The sequence below is a fragment of the Oryx dammah genome, unplaced genomic scaffold (assembly GCF_014754425.2).
Source record: "Oryx dammah isolate SB20612 unplaced genomic scaffold, SCBI_Odam_1.1 HiC_scaffold_4, whole genome shotgun sequence".
In the NCBI taxonomy this organism is placed as follows: domain Eukaryota; kingdom Metazoa; phylum Chordata; class Mammalia; order Artiodactyla; family Bovidae; genus Oryx; species Oryx dammah.
Genome location: NW_024070188.1, coordinates 2,393,121 through 2,413,070, shown reverse-complemented (window position 1 = coordinate 2,413,070; position 19,950 = coordinate 2,393,121). Strand labels below are relative to the sequence as shown.

The following is a 19,950-nucleotide window of genomic DNA, read 5'->3' as shown; positions in this document are numbered from 1 at the left end:
TTTAATATCATTAAAATACGCACATAGAGAGAGAATTAGTTACCAGGACCAGTAATTATCAGAACCCTCAAAAGTAACTATCTATAGGCAAGAGCTCCAAACAGGGACTGTGGCCCTCAGGAGAAGCTGCTGCTGCTGCTGCTAAGTCGCTGCAGTCGTGTCCGACTCTGTGTGACCCCAGAGACGGCAGCCCACCAGGCTCCCCCATCCCTGGGATTCTCCAGGCAAGAACACTGGAGTGGGTTGCCATTTCCTTCTTCAATGCATGAAAGTGAAAAGTGAAAGTGAAAAGTGAAAGTGAAGTCGCTCAGTCGTGTCCGACTCTTATCGACCCCATGGACTGCAGCCCACCAGGCTCCTCCGTCCATGGGATTTTCCAGGGGTGCCATTGCCGTCTCCACTTAGGAGAAGAATGAAGCCAAATAGCCAAGACTCAAGAGGGAATTAATACATTCTCTGATCTCCTTTCAGTGTCTCCTTTTTTTTTTTTTTGGCCACATTGCAAGGCATGCAGGATCATAGTTCCCCAACCAGGGATCAAACATGTGCTCCCAGGATTGGGAGCTCAGAGTCTTAACCACTGGACTGCCAGGGAAGTTCTGGTGCCTCTTACTGACTAAAGCAAGCTCGAAGCTAGAAGGAGCTTATTAATACAATGCCTATCTTACAAAAGGTAATGAGAAGTGTAGACTTTTATGTTATCAAGTAATATACAAATTAATAGCTTGGTAATTTAGTAATTTTAATAATTGTTTTTTCTTCTCCTACAGCTGTTTATAACATTGATCTTTTAAGTTAAGGTCCCTATTCAAAAATACTTTCTCCCAAGAGGTTTTTGAGACCTAATTTGCATCCCTCACAAGTATGTAAGAGAAAACTGTGCTTTTTTTTTTTCACAGATGAAGCAAAATGATATCTAAAAGTGAACGTTTCAAAAAGTCATATTTCTAGAAAAGACCTCAAAACTTATCTTGCCCATCCTGAGTCAGTTGAGTTTTTCAAAAAGATAGTTTGTCCTTAGCTCAAGTCAATAAAGCACTGAGGAAAAGGGGAGCAATCATCTTCCTAAGATTCCCGTGATACCATTAGATCAATCAGCTAGATTGTGATGCTCCTGGGGCCAGTGTGATCAAGGAAAGGCACTGTCATTTCTATATTCACCCATATCAAAATGCAGGAAGAATCCCATCTCTTTCTACCTTAACCTTCACATTCTATCAGTTACCAAAACTAGACAACTCTGCTGCTGCTGCTGCTAAGTCACTTCTGTTGTGTCTGACTCTGTGTGACCCCACAGACGGCAGCCCACCAGGCTCCCCCGCCCCTGGGATTCTTCAGGCAAGGACACTGGAGTGGGTTGCCATTTCCTTCTCCAATGCATGACAGTGAAAAGTGAAAGTGAAGTCACTCAGTGGTGTCCGACTCTTAGCGACCCCATGGACCGCAGCCTACCGGGCTCCTCTGTCCATGGAATTTTCCAGGCAAGAGTGCTGGAGTACTCTAGGACTGTAGGACTCTACATCCTAACTATTCCTATACTCTCCCTTTCTCATATTGCAGTGTTATCTTAGTTTTGTCTTTACTTTTCCTTTGGCTTGGGAAAATTTCAATACTTACACAACCGATTTCCCTGCGTCTAGTCTCCTCTTTCTGCAATCCATGTCAGACTATCCTAATATTGAAATTGTCTGTTATCACTGTTCTTAAAGTCCTTCAAGAAGTCTGTATAACCCTCAGGATGGTGCCTGACTCCTTAGGAGTCACATCCAAACTGTTTGATGATCTGACCTCCGTCTTCCTCAGGAGTCTCATCTCTTGACATTGTCCCACCTCCTACTGTGTGTAGTGAGGTACTGTTCTGAACTGAATTTCAGATGTTCTATTTTCTTGCATTTGCATGCTCTTTGCTCCTTACGGGGCACAGTGTTTTTTCCATTCTTCATCAGAACGACCTTTGTTTATTCACTCGTTGTACCAATACTGGTTGAACACCTACTGTGCGTTAGGTGCTGTAGGAGAAGGGCTAGTGTTCAGCCCTGGACTCTGCTCTTACGGTGCTTAGTTTTGTGCAGTGGTGGAAAGAAGGTGTCTAAGTACACAAATGAAAGAACCAGATCCTTTCAGACAGGGCAAGTGCAGTAAAATAAACAGGGAGTCCCAATGGAGTGTGGCCAGGAAAGCTGTTTTCGAAAGGCTAGAGAGGGCCTCTCTGGGGAGGAAGTGTGAGCCGAACCTGAAGGATGAGGCAGAAGAGGACCTGGGCTGCCAGTGTGTGGCTGCGCAGGTGGCGGCTCCTGACCAAAAAGCAATGGGGCTGAAATCTGGTCCTCATTTAGCATATCAAGCCAGGCCTGGTTCCCAAGGGAGGAGGGTGACCCTTAAGTAGTTCCCCCAAAGGGGCCATATGGGCTGCTCCCACAGCAGGGGAATGGAAAAACAGTTACAGGAACATGAACAATGACTTCCTCCAATCGCATCTCCACTGTTGCATGGAGGAGCCTAAATTCTAGAGCATAAATGGTATTTCTTACAGAGCACTGCAGTTTATTTTTTTTATTCCAAGCACCTGATACATTGTTTTATGATGATAATGTTTTACAACCCATCTTTGTTGGATTATTGAGTGAATTAATGAATCCTAGCTACCTTCTGCATGAGTCAGAGAGCTTTGTACCGGAATATAGGAATAGAGAGCATGTTCTCAGTGATTCTCAAATATGGGCCTCCTGTTGGGCAGTAAACTAACAGGGGAAAAACAGTCGTTTCAATAGTTTGGGAATAAATGATTTCCTAGACTCTACTGTTACTGAGAGTAATTTATTATACTGGTAATATAGTAAGTGATTTATTTCTGAATATAGCATTTGTAAATTTAAATTAGCATCTTACTAGATTTTCATGAAGAATAAATTTGAATTTTACAGTGGAGTCTGGTTGCTACCAAATGTTGGCAAGCACCGAGCATGTGCTCACCTAGTAGGAGGAAATCTCACCATCTTCAAGAAGAAGAATTTGTTATCAGCCATGAGCTTCCCATGGCTTTCAGTTGTTGCCAGTTGTGGCTTTTAAAGATAGATTGTGTGTGTGCTCAATCGCTCATTCATGTCTGACTTTGTGAGCCCATGGACTGTAGCCCACCAGTCTTCTCTGTCCATGGGATTATCCTAGCAAGAACACTAGAGTGGGCTGCCGTTTCCTACTCCGGAGGATCTTCCTGACGTATCTGAACCTGATCGAACCTGCCTCTCCCGCATATCCTGTGTTGGCTGGCGAATTCTTGACCACTGCACCACCTGGGAAGCCCACCAAGCTACTTAGTTCTGTACTATATAAAGCAAAGAAGAACTAAAGAGCCTCTTGATGAAAGTGAAAGAGGAGAGTGAAAAAGTTGGCTTAAAGCTCAACATTCAGAAAACAAAGATCATGGTGTCTGGTCCCATCACTTCAGAGCAAATAGATGGGGAAACAGTGGAAACAGTGGCAGACTTTATTATTTTGGGCTCCAAAATCACTGCAGATGGCAACTGCAGCCATGAAATTAAAAAACGCTTACTCCTTGGAAGAAAAGTTATGACCATCCTAGACAGCATATTAAAAAGCAGAGACATTACTTTGCCAACAAATGTCTGTCTAGTCAAGGCTATGGTTTTTCCAGGGGTCATGTATGGATGTGAGAGTTGGACTGTGAAGAAAGCTGAGTGCTGAAGAATTAATGCTTTTGAACTGTGGTGTTGGAGAAGACTCTTGAGAATCTCTTGGACTTCAAGGAGATCCAACCAGTCCATCCTAAAGGAAATCAGTCCTGAATATTCATTGGAAAGACTGATGCTGCACCTGAAACTCCAATACTTTGGCCACCTGATTCGAAGAACTGATTCATTTGAAAAGACCCTGATGCTGGGAATGATTGAAGGCGAAAGGAGAAGGGAACGACAGAGGATGAGATGGTGGGATGGCATCACCGACTCAATGGACATGGGTTGAGTAAACTCTGGAGTTGGTGATGGACAGGGAGGTCTGGCGTGCTGTGGTTCATGGGGTCACAAGGACTCAGACACAACTGAGTGACTGAACTGAACTGAACTGATATGTTCTAGTTGGGGGGAAAATGCACGTGATTTAAGACTTCAAACTGTAGGCAAGCTTGACTCCTCAGGTTCATTCATCTCTAATTACTATCATGCCCTTCTAGTTTTAACCTGTGTTTTTCCTTGAAAGACATATGCACTGGGAAAGGTGAAGAGCAAAAACAGTGGAAGGGAAGGAAACAGTGAGCAGGGAAATTAGCATGGTCTGGATGAGAAACAAACCTAGGATGACATCAGAGTTTCAAATGGGGTCTGATGGATTAAGATAGTGACAAGTGACAATGGAGGGACAAGAGATAAAGAGAGAATTAGAATTGCTGGTCTGGAGCTAACACTGACAAATCTGGAGAAATGGTTGAAAAAGTGGGAGTGCCAAGAAAGACGGAGAAAAAGATTTGTGAAATCTTACGTGGTTTACGAAAAAAGTGAGAATGAATATAGTCCAGTGCAGCCCTGAGTCTTTAGGAGGAGAGATTGACAATTGTTTCAGGGAAGGTGGTTATCTCAAAGAAGGAAAAGCAGAAGAAGTCTTTTAAAAAAATCTTTCATTTCCCCCTTTTCCTCCAAAACAATCTATTTTTCAACTCTAAACAGAAAGAAATTAACAAATATCCGTGGAACAGTACAGAATGTGCTGCTTTTTCTGGCGTTAGTTTGAGTAAGCGTAAATGGATCCCAATAAGCAAGAAAAAGTCAGAGTCTTCAACAAGCTTACCTTAATAAACATAGAAATGAATGAAAAAATCACCCACAATCACAATAATAGGAGAGTCACGTGGTACTGTAAGGAAAGAGAAAATCTGACCAGTCTCCAAACTAGCTGAGACTTGGGTGGACAAAAGCTAAAGACTATATACAATAAGGGGTTAAATTTTATTATGGAAAACTTCAAAATACTTACAAAAATAGAAAGAATAGTATAATGAACCCCCATGTACTTAACTTCAACAATTAATCAATTTATGAACAATCTGGTTTCATCTATCCTAACTCCCCTAGGTTATTTTTCACGTGAATTCCAGACACATCATTTCATTTGTAAACATTTCAATATGTATTTCTAAAATATAAAGATTCTTTTGAAAATATTGTCAAGATCCTTTATCATGCCTAAAATTTAATAATAATTCCTTAATAATTTTTCTAATTATCTCATTTTTTCAAAAAATTTGGATGAGAGTTGAAACAGATTCAATTTCTTTTAATCCATAGTTTCAACTCCCACACTCTTTCTTCTTGGGATTTATTTATGAAGAAACTAGGTTTTTTAACTGTATAGACTCTACATTTTGTATTTTCCTGATTGTATCATCATAATGTCATTTAGTATGTTTCTTGGCCCTGTGAAGCTCAATCTGATTCAGGTTCAATTTTGTGGTAAGAATATTTCTTGGATGGAGGTCTATACATATGTACACAGTATCTGGCAATTTGTAGGAAACATTGATGAGCCTTGCCTATGCCCATTATTTCATTGCAGATTGCAAAATGGTGGTATTTTATAATTACCTCTTTATGTATTCTACAATTATTCATTTATTAACTAAACTGTTTCTATCAAGAAAAACAAAGGGCTTTAACGTGGGAACAAGCTAGTACCTCACATCCAGCATATGAGGTTAAAGATATTGGCCCTACCTTACCTGTGTCCTGTGTCTAGTTGCCTGTTTCTCCTTCCTTCATAATCAAGATCTCAAATAATTTGTCTCAAGTACTTGTCTCTATTTTTTTTTTTTCCCAGCTAAGCTTTATTCTGTATTTTGTCCCTGAACCCCATGAAAACTGCTCAGGCAAAGAATTGTCGATATGCATACTGACATATCCAATAGAAGGAGTTTTCTTTAAATTTGAATTTAAATGAAAACAAAGGCCATTTTCCTACCTCTCACTTGATCCTTCCAGAGTATTGTGCTATGGACATGTCCCCTTCCTGCCCTGATGGTGTCTGCAAACCCACTATTTCCTGGATTCCCTCCTAACTCTCTGGCCCTCCCTACGCAGCCTCTCTCATTACGTTCCTTGATGTTTTCTCATCTCAGTGTCGTTTTTCTGTCCTTGCTCCTCTTTCTCTCTGATGTCTCATACCTCTCATTCATCTCATCCTCTCTCATGACTTTAATTTTTTTTTTAATATTCATTCATTTGGCTGTGCCAGGTCTTAGTTGCTGTTGTGGCATGCAAACAAACACTTAGTTGCAGCGTGTGGGATCTAGTTCCCTGACCAAGGATCGAACCCCGGACTCCTTGCACTGGGAGCTCAGAGTCTTAGCCACTGGACCTCCAGGGATGTCCTTCTCTCATGGCTTTAGATTACACTGTCACTGGACACTCCCAGTCTGTATCTTTGGTCCAGATTTCTCTCCTGAACTCCAGGCTCCCAGTAAGCATTTCACTCCTAGGTTCTCGACAACCTCAAAGTCAGTGTGCCTTTTTTTGAGCATCACGAGCTATGCCTCCAAGTCTGTCTCTCTTCTCCTAGCCTATATGTGATAAGCACTGACAGCAAACTAATAACCCTGCCCAGAAGGTGGAGAGTCTGTCCAAATTTCCCCCTCTCCATCCTCACTCAGTCTGTTACCAAACCCTATAAACTCTGTCTCCTGAGAATCACTGCGTGACCCTGTTTCTCCTTTTTTTTCAATGACATGACTTTAGTCCAGACTTCATTGTATTTCTCAGCTCCTTTTTCTTGCAGCATCCTGATTTTCAGCTTCTCCAGAGCTGTTGAACTTCCTCGTATTTTGAATGCCAAGTTCAGATCCATCCTGCTGGCCCACAGAGGGCTTGGAGTGGCTTGTCCCTCCTCTCCAACCTCTTTTCTCCATACTGTTCCCACAGGTACCCTTCATTTCAGTTAAGCCATCTATTATGTCTATTTCCCAATTGTGTGCTTTTCCCATGCTGTTTCCACTAGACTCCTACTTTTAGGCTTAGCAGGCCACATACGGGATCTGCCTCTTCTTCTTAGTTATGTTTTACAAGCTTTTAAAAATATAAGAACCATTCATCTGTAGATTGTATTTTGTAGATCTGTAGTTTGAAGGTAGAGTTGACAAGATTTGTTGAAGAACTGAATGAGGATGCCTAGGACTCAAGGATGACTCTAGATTTGGGCCCCAAACATCTGGGAGAATTTGGTTGTAGCTGACTGATGTGAGGAAGATGTGGTTGGAACAGGCACATGGGGAGGACTGGGAGCTCAGGAAGATGATGAAAAACAGCCCCACAGGCTCATGGGTGCCCAGTGATGACGTCCTTATTGCTGAATGGGTTGATGTCAGCAGCAGGGAGAGCCTGAATGTATTTAAAGTGCTTTGTGCCTTGACCTGTCCTTTAATTAATCACCGGGGTCATGTTTCCATTGACAAAATTCTGGATATAAACTGATATACTGGGTGATGAAACAGTTCAAGGAGGATCTTGACAATTCCAGAAAGACAGGCTAAATCAAATAAGACACAATTAACCTAAACAAACGGGCTTCCCAGGTGGCACTAGCGATAACGAACCCACCTGCCAATACAGGATACATAAGAAATGTGAGTTCGATCCCTGAAGGAGGGCATGGCAACCTACTCAATATTCTTGGCTGGAGAATCCGCATGGACAGAGGAACCTGGGGGCTACAGTCAAAAGCGACTTAGCACGCACGCATGCAACCTAAACAGTCTTGCAAACTTCAGCTCTCCAAGCAGTACCTACTTGAGCAATAACATTATTGTTAAAAGCACTGTGGTCAGACAGATCTGGTCCGAAATCCCAATCTTACCTTCTTAGTCCTGTTCCCTTGATTAAATCAAATAAATTCCTTGTTTATAAAACAGTATAGTAATGAGTAACCTTTGCTCAAAGGATTGTTATAAAAATGAAATCAACTAATAAAAACACTTAACACACAGCCAAGGATGTATTATAATAGACGCTTGGTAAATAAAATGTTTTATTATCAGAACACCTTTCTTCCTATCCCTTAGTTTTTAAAAAATTAAGTATTAGCAAAAATTTGAGTTTGGGATGTGCTTTTAAGAGCCTCTTGAAATTTTAGAACTAATTTTAGAACTAAAGGTTTTCTAGTACCTGAAACATTATTTCCCCAGAACAAGTTTTCTTGTCAGTCCAAACTCCATCTGAAAATCTCGGCTGCCTTCTCTTAATTTTTTCAAATTCTGCTTTCACCTTTTTCTGCCTTAAGATTAATAACCTATTTTATGTTTTCTACCATATTTTAAGTCACTCTTTTATATTTGTTTACAATTTTCTCCCTTTATCTGACATCTTAGAAAACTTTCCAGGACTTTTTCTTAATGTTTTTTTCTTCAGATATAATTTATATATTACAAAATTCACCAATTTTAATGAATCGTTTTGATGAGTCTTGACAAATGTGTACCTCATAAACAGAACAATTCAGCCTCTACTTTTAACATCTTCTTAGTGAAAATTATTGAATTTCTGGACATGTTTATAAATGACAAATTTGTAAGTTAAAAAAAAACCACATAGTTTTATTGGGTATGGAAGAGAAATGAGGAATACATTTAAGAATAGTTATTAAGAAAGGCAAGAGAATTCTGAAGAATCTATTAGATTACTGTCTTCCTTTTGTCCTCTAAATAAGATAAAATGTTTGCAGAAAATTAAGAACTTGCCAAGAACAAATTTGATTTCAGAATAGTTAATGCTCTGCTTGCAACTGCTGATGAGAATTAAGGCACTAATTCACTTTCTTAGTCTTGGTCTTCTGGTTTGTTTCCTTTTAATGTTAATATGTTCAGAACCAGGGTATGGTTGAAGAAAGGCAAGACGGATACAAAAGAGGGCAGAGGGTGGTAGTAAGACCAGTGGGCACATAAAGCGCCCAAATCCTCCTAATTTCCTCTTTCAATAATGTAATTACATGGAAATAGTGCCCTGTAATGCAGAGCAAATTAAGTGTTTAAAGTACAATGTGAAAGTGTAACTATTAGAAAATTGTTTGAAATAGAAACATAACATGCCATAGTCGTTATGGTTTGTGACATGTGCACAATGATATGATAATACTTCTCAATGCTTGTTTAATGTAAAAAGGAGGATTTATAGATATGGGAGAAGAAAAAAAACACACACATCTGAAAATGCAATGCCAAAATTGACCGAAAGGGCAGGTCAGTGGAGACAACCCTCTCTTTCTTTGACGCCCGTGTTATTCCATGGGTCTCTCCTTGCACCTTTCTCTCCACTCCACTTTGTATTTGTTTACAACTTTCTCCCTTTATCTGACATCTCAGAAAACTTTCCAGGGCTTTTTCATAATGATTTTTTCTTCAGATATAATTTGAAGAAAATTATATCTCCCCACCTCAGTCCCCTCTTCCCCTCTCTTGACATGTGTTCCCATACCTCCTCCTCCTTCTTTTGCCCTTTATTTCTGGGCATTTCCCAAAGTTTTCTTCTCCATCCTTTCCTTTTTCTCTCTGTGCATAGTTTCTCCTTTGGTGATCATATTTGTTCCCATGTTTAAAGGACTGTCACTTCCCTTATTGAAATAAAAACCCAAGATCTACAGTCTTAAAATTCTTCTTAAGTATACAATATAGTATTGTTAACTATTGTCTGGTATACTTTGCAAGTTAGTGTGGCTTCAACTCTCAGTTTCTGCCAATACCCTTTCTCATCTCTTTTCCTGCTTCTATTAAAGGCACTACTATTTGCAATTATTCAGACCTAAAGGACTGAAGTAATTTTTTCTGTCTCTCTCTTCCTGCCAGAGAGTGAGCAGTCACAAAGTCCACATTATCTTTTGCGAAGTCTTCGCAGTTCATCCCATTCTTCCCATCCCCAACGCCCTGCCTACAGACACTTGAATGCAGGTCTCTGTGCAGAGAGACTGTTGCCAGAGTGTCCTGACTGAGCCACACAAGTCTACCAAGTCCTGGATCTAACCCTCAGCTACACCAACTGGGAAACTGGGCTTTGGGCGCCTGCAGAGAATGGGTTGTGTATTGCTGTTAGGTCCACTTTAAAAGATGAAAGTAAAAGTGAAAGTCACTCAGTGGTGTCTGACTCCTTGCAACCCCATGGACTATACAGTCCATGGAATTCTCCAGGCCAGAATACTGGAGTGGGTAGCCTTTCCCTTCTTTAGGGGATCCTCCCAACCCAGGGATTGAACCCAGGTCTCCTGCATCGCAGGCAGATTCTTGATCAGCTGAGCCACAAGGGAAGCCCTTAAAAGATGAGAGTGGCTTAAAATGTGAAAGAAGAGGGAAGGAGAGAAAGTTTAATGGGCCTAGAAAAAGAGAAATAGTCACAGGTAAGAGGACCTGAAAAAATGTGGTTTTATGGAGCCAAGATCTAAGGTTATGCCCTTGGCTCACAGAATTGTCTACTGAGCAGAAAACGCTATGCTTTTCTCCGGTTGAAACATCACTGTCCCAGGTTTTACTATCAAAATCAAGATAATGACATAAAATACTTACAGATTAAACACAAAAAGCATTGAACAGACTTCCCATGTGGAGGAAATAGTGTACTCTCTAGTTCTTATATTTGTTTTTGTGTTTTATTACATCCATGTGTTGAGTCTGTGTGTCAGTCACTTTTCTATCTCAGTCTTTAGAATATCCTGTGAGGGAGGTATTAGTATCCATTTCACCTTCCTTTACAACCTAGAAAACATAGGGTCAAGTGTTTCAGTTGAGCCAGGATTCAGATATAGTTGTTTCTGACCCCAAAGCCTATGTTTTAGCCATTCCAGCTCTCTGCCTCTAACAGCACAGAAGCATAAGATTCAACAACTATCTTTAGAAATTTCAACACTTTAAGCCTTAAATTTGGGAATAGTGATATCTTAAAGGAATTTGTCTCTAACAATCTAGTTAGGTAAAGGAATTTGAAAATATCCCCTGAAGTCTCTCATTCTATAGTAAGGTGACATTTCGGTTGTTTTGACGCCAAGTAAAAAGATAAGATAATCAATAAAATGCCCTTTTACACATGTAAGAACCACAATTAGTGAAGCCATTACAGTATTACTCATTCAGCTCATGGATTTGAAAATAATATTTTTGTCTTATTTTATAAATAAAGCCATAATGAGTTTGGAAGTTACCCATTTCAGTTAATAGATGCTTAGAAACAACGGTATATTTTATAGAAATAAATTCTATGAAAAAAACTTAATGACATCAGCTGAGCTATTTCTATAGTAACTGTCTGACACTGGGTTTGATTATAGTTACTCTGTGTATGTTCAGTCATTTCTTGCACAGTCCAATATGACACTATTAACTTCTGTTAGCTGTTATCAGCTGTCAGCTTAGCTGTTATCCAAGTAAATCTAATCTAATCCAAGTTCATCTAATTATGAAATAAATCTTTCATAATAAATAAAGTTCAAAATATATCGAAAGAAAAAAATGTACTTACAACAAATACATCAGTGGTTGTTTGTAACTTGCTTCTCATATAAGCATAAGTTACTAAATGCATTCTTATACTACATATGGTAAATATTATATTAACTTTGTTTTATGAATAATTGAAAAGAACTGTTAAAAACTGGTGTAAGCTAACTGACAACCGTAAGTACTGTAAATATACTTTGGTCTACTTATATTTCTACTTTTTAAAGCTATACATTAACATTAAAACCTATACATTAAACCATAACCCTGGAGAAGGAAATGGCAACCCACTCCGATATTCTTGCCTGCGAAATCCCATGGACAGAGGAGCCAGGCGGGCTACAGTACTGTAGTCGATGGGGTTGCAAAGAGTCAGACACGCTTTAGCAACTAAACACCACCACCACCATAGAGAAAATGCACTTCATGCATATACAGCAGTAATTCCTGTGACTGCCACATCTTTTTGGATTGATAGGAATTTGTGTTTCCTCCCTACCTAGCTCTCAATCTAAAAGGAAATGTTTAAATCAGAAAACAGAGACAAGATGCTGTGCCAGCCCTGGTGTTAACTAAAGTCAGTTATGTCGCTCGGCTCTCTATCAGAAAGCTCGTCTTGCCCTGTTCCTGTCCAGTGATAGTTGCATACAATACAAGGAAACCCAAAGCACCTTCTTTTCTGAGCCTTCCCTTTCAGTGAAAGTAAATTTCTCTTTTGAAGTCTTACGATGCGAAGGGAAGAGCAAGTATGCTGGGCTGTACTGCATGAGACCCCAGACCCATTCCCTTCTGACTGACTGGGCTGGTCCCGTCTCATCTTCCTTGGGATGATAGTGGCAGTACCTGCCTCAGAGGCTTGCCATGAGGATAAATAAAGACTAGTGCCTAGAACTCAGAAAATTCTACATAAATAGTCATTATTATTGCAAAACCTAAATTTTACTCCATCCTTATATTATTGAAGTATAGCATATATGTAGAAAGGTACTCATCAGGGTTCAACTTACTGAAATTTCAGAAGCTGAATAATTCTATGTAAAAGGCACACAGATTATGGAACAGAAACTAATGAAAAGCCCTCTCCAGGCACCCTTCTAGTTGCTACCCCTTACTATGGGTAAGTTTATGGCTATATGTTAAACCTTTATATTTCAGTAATTGACAGGGGACTTATTACAATAACATTTATATTTGGTTCATATCTAAGACAATCTTATTGCTGATTAATCTTTTAATGGGCTTCCCAGGTGGTGCTAGTGGTAAAGAACCTGCCTACCAGTGCAGAAGACTTAAGAGACTCCGGTTGGATCCCTGGGTTGGGAAGATCCCCTGGAGGAGGGCATGGCAGCCCACTCCAGTGTTCTTGCCTGGAGAATCCCATGGACAGAGGAGCCTGGTGGGCTACAGTCCACAGGGTCACAAAGAGTTGGACACGACTGAAGAGACTTCGCATGCACGCAATCTTCTAATATGTATAAAAACATATCATAAAATATCATGTAATAAAACAGGATATTTTAATATATTTTGTTTTCTAGGTTGAAAAAACTCCTTGAACAGGAAAAAGCTTACCAAGCCCGCAAAGAAAAGGAAAACGCTAAGCGGCTCAACAAACTGAGAGATGAGCTTGTGAAACTCAAGTCCTTTGCACTCATGCTTGTGGATGAAAGGCAGATGCATATCGAGCAACTTGGCCTGCAGAGCCAGAAAGTACAGGACCTGACTCAGAAACTGAGGGAAGAGGAAGAAAAGCTCAAAGCCATCACTTCCAAGTCCAAAGAAGACAGGCAGAAATTGCTCAAGTTGGAAGTGGACTTCGAACACAAGGCGTCAAGGTTTTCCCAGGAGCATGAAGAGATGAATGCTAAGTTGGCCAGTCAGGAGTCCCACAGCAGACAACTCAGACTCAAGCTGGTTGGCCTGACTCAGAGAATCGAGGAGTTGGAAGAGACCAACAAAAACCTTCAGAAGGCAGAAGAAGAGCTTCAGGAACTAAGAGATAAGATTGCCAAAGGGGAATGCGGCAACTCCAGCCTCATGGCAGAAGTGGAAAACCTACGGAAGCGCGTGCTTGAGATGGAGGGTAAAGACGAAGAGATCACGAAAACCGAGTCCCAGTGCCGGGAACTGAGGAAGAAACTGCAGGAGGAAGAACACCATAGCCGGGAGCTCAGACTTGAAGTTGAGAAGTTACAGAAGAGAATGTCAGAACTGGAGAAATTGGAAGAAGCATTTAGCAAGAGTAAATCCGAGTGCACCCAGCTGCATTTGAATCTGGAGAAAGAAAAGAATTTAACCAAGGACCTGCTCAACGAGTTGGAGGTGGTCAAGAGTCGGGTTAAAGAACTGGAATGTTCTGAAAGTCGATTGGAAAAGGCTGAATTAAGCCTCAAAGACGATCTTACGAAGTTGAAGTCCTTTACCGTGATGCTGGTGGATGAAAGGAAAAATATGATGGAAAAAATAAAGCAAGAGGAGAAAAAAGTGGATGGACTCAACAGAAATTTTAAGGTGGAGCAAGGAAAGGTTATGGACGTCACGGAAAAACTCATCGAAGAAAGTAAGAAGCTTTTAAAGCTGAAATCTGAAATGGAGGAAAAGGTATACAGTTTAACGAAAGAGAGAGATGAGTTAATAGGCAAACTGAAAAGTGAAGAAGAAAAATCCTCTGAATTAAGCTGCAGTGTGGACTTATTAAAGAAGAGACTTGATGGAATAGAGGAAGTGGAGAGAGAAATAACAAGAGGAAGGTCTCGAAAAGGACCTGAGCTCACCTGCCCCGAAGATAACAAAATTAAGGAACTAACACTGGAAATTGAGAGACTGAAGAACCGTCTCCAACAGCTGGAGGTGGTGGAAGGGGACTTGATGAAGACAGAAGATGAGTATGACCAGCTGGAGCAGAAATTTAGAACCGAGCAGGATAAGGCCAATTTCCTCTCTCAGCAACTGGAGGAGATCAAACACCAAATCGCCAAGAACAAAGCCATAGAGAAAGGCGAGGCCGTGAGCCAAGAAGCCGAGCTGAGACACAGATTTCGGCTGGAAGAAGCCAAAAGTCGTGACTTAAAAGCTGAGGTCCAAGCTCTTAAAGAGAAGATTCACGAACTGATGAACAAAGAAGATCAGCTTTCTCAGCTCCAAGTGGATTACTCTGTCCTTCAACAGAGGTTTATGGAAGAAGAAAATAAGAACAAAAGCATGGGCCAGGAGGTCCTCCATCTGACCAAAGAGCTGGAGCTGTCCAAGCGGTACAGTCGCGCCCTGCGCCCCAGCATGAACGGGCGCAGGATGGTGGACGTTCCCGTGACATCCACGGGCGTGCAGACGGATGCCCTAGGCAGTGAGGCGGCGGAGGAGGACACACCGGCCGTGTTCATTCGGAAATCCTTTCAGGAGGAAAACCACATCATGAGCAACCTTCGCCAGGTAGGACTGAAGAAGCCTCTGGAACGTTCGTCGGTTCTCGACAGGTATCCGCCCGCGGCCAACGAGCTCACCATGAGGAAGTCCTGGATCCCGTGGATGAGGAAGAGGGAGAACGGGCCCCCGGTGGCTCCGGAGAAGGGACCCCGAGCCAGTGCCAGCCCAGGGCACCCGGGAGAGCTGGTCCTCTCGCCCAAGCAGGGCCAGCCGCTGCACATTCGCGTGACCCCGGACCACGAGAACAGCACCGCCACTCTAGAGATCACAAGCCCCACGGCAGAAGAGTTCTTCTCGAGCACCACCGTCATCCCCACCCTGGGCAATCAGAAGCCGAGGATCACCATCATCCCCTCCCCAAACGTCCTGTCTCAGAAGCAGAAAGGCGCAGACACTACCCTCGGCCCAGAGCGAGCCATGTCTCCAGTCACCATCACCACCTTTTCCAGGGAGAAGACCCCAGAGGGTGGGAGGGGGGCGTTTGCTGACCGGCCCACGTCCCCCATCCAGATCATGACCGTGTCCACGTCGGCGGCTCCGACGGACATCAGTGTCCCTCCCGAGTCCCAGGAAATGCCTGTGGGAAGGACGGTCCTCAAGGTCACCCCGGAGAAGCAGCCTGGACCAACCCCAGTCCGGAAATACAACGCCAATGCCAATATCATAACCACGGAAGACAACAAAATCCACATTCACCTAGGCTCTCAGTTTAAGCGAGGCCCGGGGACTTCGGCTGAAGGGGCGAGTCCGGTGATCACTGTCAGACCAGTCAACGTGACGGCCGAGAAGGAGGTGTCCACTGGCACCGTCCTTCGCTCACCCAGGAACCACCTCTCGCCACGCCCTGGTGCGAGCAAAGTGACCAGCACCATCACTATTACCCCGGTCACGACTTCATCAGCCAGAGGAACCCAGTCAGTGGTGAGTCGGGGGGGTGCGGGGGGCGGTCCTGGTTCAGGCCACTGCGGGGGTCAAGCGGGGAAGTGAAGACAGAATAACCCAGTGCCCAAAAGGCAACCAAAGCACATGTCTCTCTTCCGCTGGAATCCACTACCAGATGTTTCCCAAGAGACTGTCTACACCAAGAAATGAGAACAAAAAGGAACCTCCTATTTTATTAATTTGAGCTAATTATGAGGGATAATTTCTTTTTTTCATTTAAATCATGTTGACTCCGAAACCCTTTCGCAAAGATGGCCTCTTACCACCTCAGCCTATGCTAATAATATGGTTGAGAATTTGATTTTTAATGTTTAAAGTATTTTTAAAAATGGAGGCTGGAAGAAACTGGCCAATGTGCAAAAAATGAAAGCTATTCCTGGGTTATATTTTTAGAACCTGAGACATTTGATATTCATTTATGTATGGTCATAGTCATACTTTACTTGAAAAGTAAGATTAAAAGATTATGCTATCAAAAAATTTTTGTAAATTAAAAAGAAGTGAATTTATATGTCTAAACACTGTATTTTATTAATAGTACAGTGCAGAGAGCAGGTGCTTGATAAATATTTAGTTAAAACCAGCTGGAAGGCTAAATGGATTATAGGAAAGCATGTCCAAAGTATAAAGGCCAGAACTTAAAAATAAATTCTGGTTTTCAAAACACCTCCAGTGATTTTCTTCATTTATTGGGAACAGTTGGTAGATGAAATTATAGAAGATCACGTATTATTTAGATATAAATTTAAGCTAATAGACTGGAAATTGTGATCCCTAGTTTCTGAGTAAGTTCTGCAGCAGATATTAGAAAGTCTTAAAAAGACAGGAAGCTTATTAAGTATAGAAACTGGCTTATTTGCCTTTATCTTCACTATGAGTGAGTGAGTGAAGTCGCTCAGTCGTGTCCGACTCTGTGCGACCCCATGGAGTGTAGCCTGTCAGGCTCCTCTGTCCATGGGATTTTCCAGGCAAGAATACTGAAGAGGGTTGCCACAGAGATTTACTGAAGACAGAATTGAAGATTTCATGACATTGAGTTCAGAAGGTAGCTCGGAGGTTTCTGGCTTGGCCATAGGGGTGGATAAAACGAGAAACCCGGGGGATTACTGTTTGGATAAGAAGATAAATAACGTTTGGGGCATGTTATAATTGAGATGCCTCAGGGACCCTGGAAATGTCTAGCGTGTGGTTAGAAATCTGGATCTGCATTTAAGGAGAGCCTTGTTATGTGAGAGTTTGATGTGAGAGTTGGACCATGAAGAAAGCTGAGCACCAAAGAGTTGATGCTTTTGAACTGTGGTGCTGGAGAAGATTCTTGAGAGTCCCTTGGACTGCGAGAAGATCAAACCAGTCAATCCTAAAGGAGATCAGTCCTGAATATTCATTGGAAGGACCGATGCTTGGCCACCTGATGCGAAGAACTGATTTATTGGAAAAGACACTGATGTTGGGACAGATTGAAGACAGGAGAAGGGGATGACAGAGAATGAGATGGTTGGATGGCATCACCGACTTGATGGACATGATTTTGATCAAGCTTTGGGAGTTGGTGATGGACAGGGAAGCCTGGTATGCTGCAGTCCATGGGGTCACAAAGAGTTGGACATGACTGAGTGACTGAACTGAACTGAACTGATGGCTCAAGGTTCAGGGTCTCAGACACATGTGGGTGACAACGCAGGTAATTTTCGGGGTGAGTGTGGAAAATGAGAAGAGGACTGAGGGTGGAGCACGGTGATACCCACATTTAGAAGGCAGGCAAGCTGGAACTGGGAGCCATTTGGGAATGAAAAGGAGTCAGAGGTAAGAGGGCAATGGGTGAGACCCAAGTGAGATATCACGGCAGGAGAGTTTTAGGAACTCCTTCAAGAAGGAATCATCTCTTATGTTGTTGGAAGAGGGTGTTTGCTATGACCTGTGTGTTCTCATGGCAGAACTTTGTTCGCCTTTGCCCTGCTTCATTTTGCACTCCAAGGCAAAATTTGCCTGTTAATCCAGGTATCTCTTGACTTCTACTTTTGCATTCCAATCTCCTATGATGAAAAGGACATCTCTTTTTGGTGTTAGTTTTAGAAGGCTTGTAGGTCTTCACAGAACCTAACTTCAGCTTCTTTGGCATTAGTGGTTGAGGCATAGACTTGGGTTACCGTGGTGTTGAATGGTTAGCTTTGGAAACGAACCGAGATCACTGTGTTGTTTCCAGAAGGAGGGTGCAGGGAAATCCCCTAGTGGTCCAATGGTTAGGACTCCACGGTTCCGCTGCAGAGGGCACGGGGTCTGATTCATGGTCAGGGAACTTAGATCTAGCATGCCCTGCCGCAAGGCCAAAAAAACAAAACGGAGGATGTGGTCAACGGTGACAAAAAAGAGGAGTTGGCCTCATTAGGAGGCGAAAGGAGAGCTGCTTCATCTAAAGAAAGTGGAGGTGGTTTGGGGACAGGAGGGATATAAATGCCTGAGTGTATGCAGGGTGGCCTGTAGTTTTTCTGCAAAACAGGAGTGAAGGCTGGGGGCTTGAGAACAGAAAGACACTGGGCATAGATGTTCAGGGAGAAGGAAAAGGGGAAAGTGGACTAGACCACAAGCAACTCCGACTTTCTAACAACAATCTTCTCTGGGGCGGACTCATTTGTGGGTGGTCCTGTGGTGTGCTTATGTTCAGATGATGGCATTTCCAGGGGGAGACTCACCAACGTGGCCCTTGTGTCTCTATCTTTTCTTCTCTTGCAGTCAGGACAAGACGGGTCAGCCCAGCGGCCTACACCCACCCGCATTCCTATGTCAAAAGGTATGAAAGCAGGAAAGCCAGTAGTGGCAGCCCCAGGAGCAGGAAATCTGACCAAATTCGAGCCTCGAGCTGAGACTCAGTCTATGAAAATAGAGCTGAAGAAATCTGCAGCCAGCAGCGCTACCTCTCCTGGAGGGGGGAAGGGCTGAGGGCAGTGGCGGAGGGGGTAGGTCGAGCAGATGCTACTGCTGCTGTCTGTCCCTGCCCACTCGTTGTGTGTACTAACTGGAGTTTTCGATATCTTGTTCATAAAATAATCAACTAATAGCCATGTGTCTTTCCTATTTTGTGGATTTGTTTTGAGGCCGGGACATAGAACTCACTAGCAAAACTACTGTACGTTACGTGCTTGGCAGAGAATGCTGGGCCTGAGGCAGGGCCTGACCTCTAGAGCCATTTTTGCTTTGAGAAAGTAGACTCATCAGTTGAACCAGTAAGACTGGGGAGGCTTGGGGTCGGGGAGCTGGATCACCACCTCTCCAAAGCTGCTGCCTTATTTCCTAATTGTAAATGAAATTAAGTAAGCCTTGTTCCACCATAATTGATTTTTCAAAAGCTCTTTTCTGAAATAGGAAATAGTTTATCAATTGTAATTTGCTTCTATCAGACTCCAAATTTGCTTCATGTGTGGGAAACAAACAAACAAAAAGCAGAAACTATCTCCTAGTTATCACAGGGCCCGGGCCTCTAACGTTTTGCAAAAGCCCCGAAGCCAATTTCAGGGAACAATTCGAATGTGAAATAAAATGGAAATAATGTATGGAATTCTGAGAACAGAGTTTTACTTATTTGTGTGTGTCTGTGTGTATTGTAAAGATTTTGGAATTTTAGAACCATTAATGTCAGACTCACACTCTATTCAGGTGTGCAGTTGATTTAAATTGTGGAGTGGTGCTGCCAAGTAGCCCTTTACAACTCAACAGAAGTTGTAATGCATAGAAAATAGTGGTCAGTAAATTTTGGTACTTTGTTGCCACAACATAAAATGACATGATGCATAGCTTAATTGAACTGAAACATTTTCACAGTGGAGTACTTTGCAAGTACAGAACCAGTTCATGAAAGAGTGTGTGTGTGTGAGTGTGTGTGTGTGTGTGTGGTGTGGTGAAGTGTATTGGGTTTGTATTGTTGTTGTTTATTTTAAGCATGTTTTAATATGCATGAAGAGTGAGTGAATGCAAAATGCTGTTGTCAATGAGATTAACTGTGTTGATGGGGACGTGGTGCATCATAGTCAAGTAACCACCAATGAGCTCGAGGCTGATAACCCTCAGCTTAGCATCTGAAGTCTCGGGTAGCCAGCACCTTTCCAAGTCTTTGA

General features: G+C 42.3%; 1 protein-coding gene across 4 annotated transcripts in view; it reads left to right on the top strand.

The window, feature by feature from the left end:
* Positions 1-19,950, top strand: part of FILIP1 (filamin A interacting protein 1) — a 211,075-nt gene that overhangs the window by 174,709 nt on the left and 16,416 nt on the right. For 2 of the 4 annotated variants that reach the window (XM_040239055.1, XM_040239057.1), the window contains 2 exons: positions 13,015-15,820; positions 18,572-19,405. In XM_040239055.1, coding sequence (XP_040094989.1) covers positions 13,015-15,820; positions 18,572-18,778 — 3,013 coding nt within the window. In that variant the 3' untranslated portion in view covers positions 18,779-19,405. Of the gene's footprint in view, positions 1-13,014; positions 15,821-18,571; positions 19,406-19,950 lie in introns of those variants that run through there. The other 2 variants (XM_040239058.1, XM_040239056.1) reach the window with 2 other exon arrangements.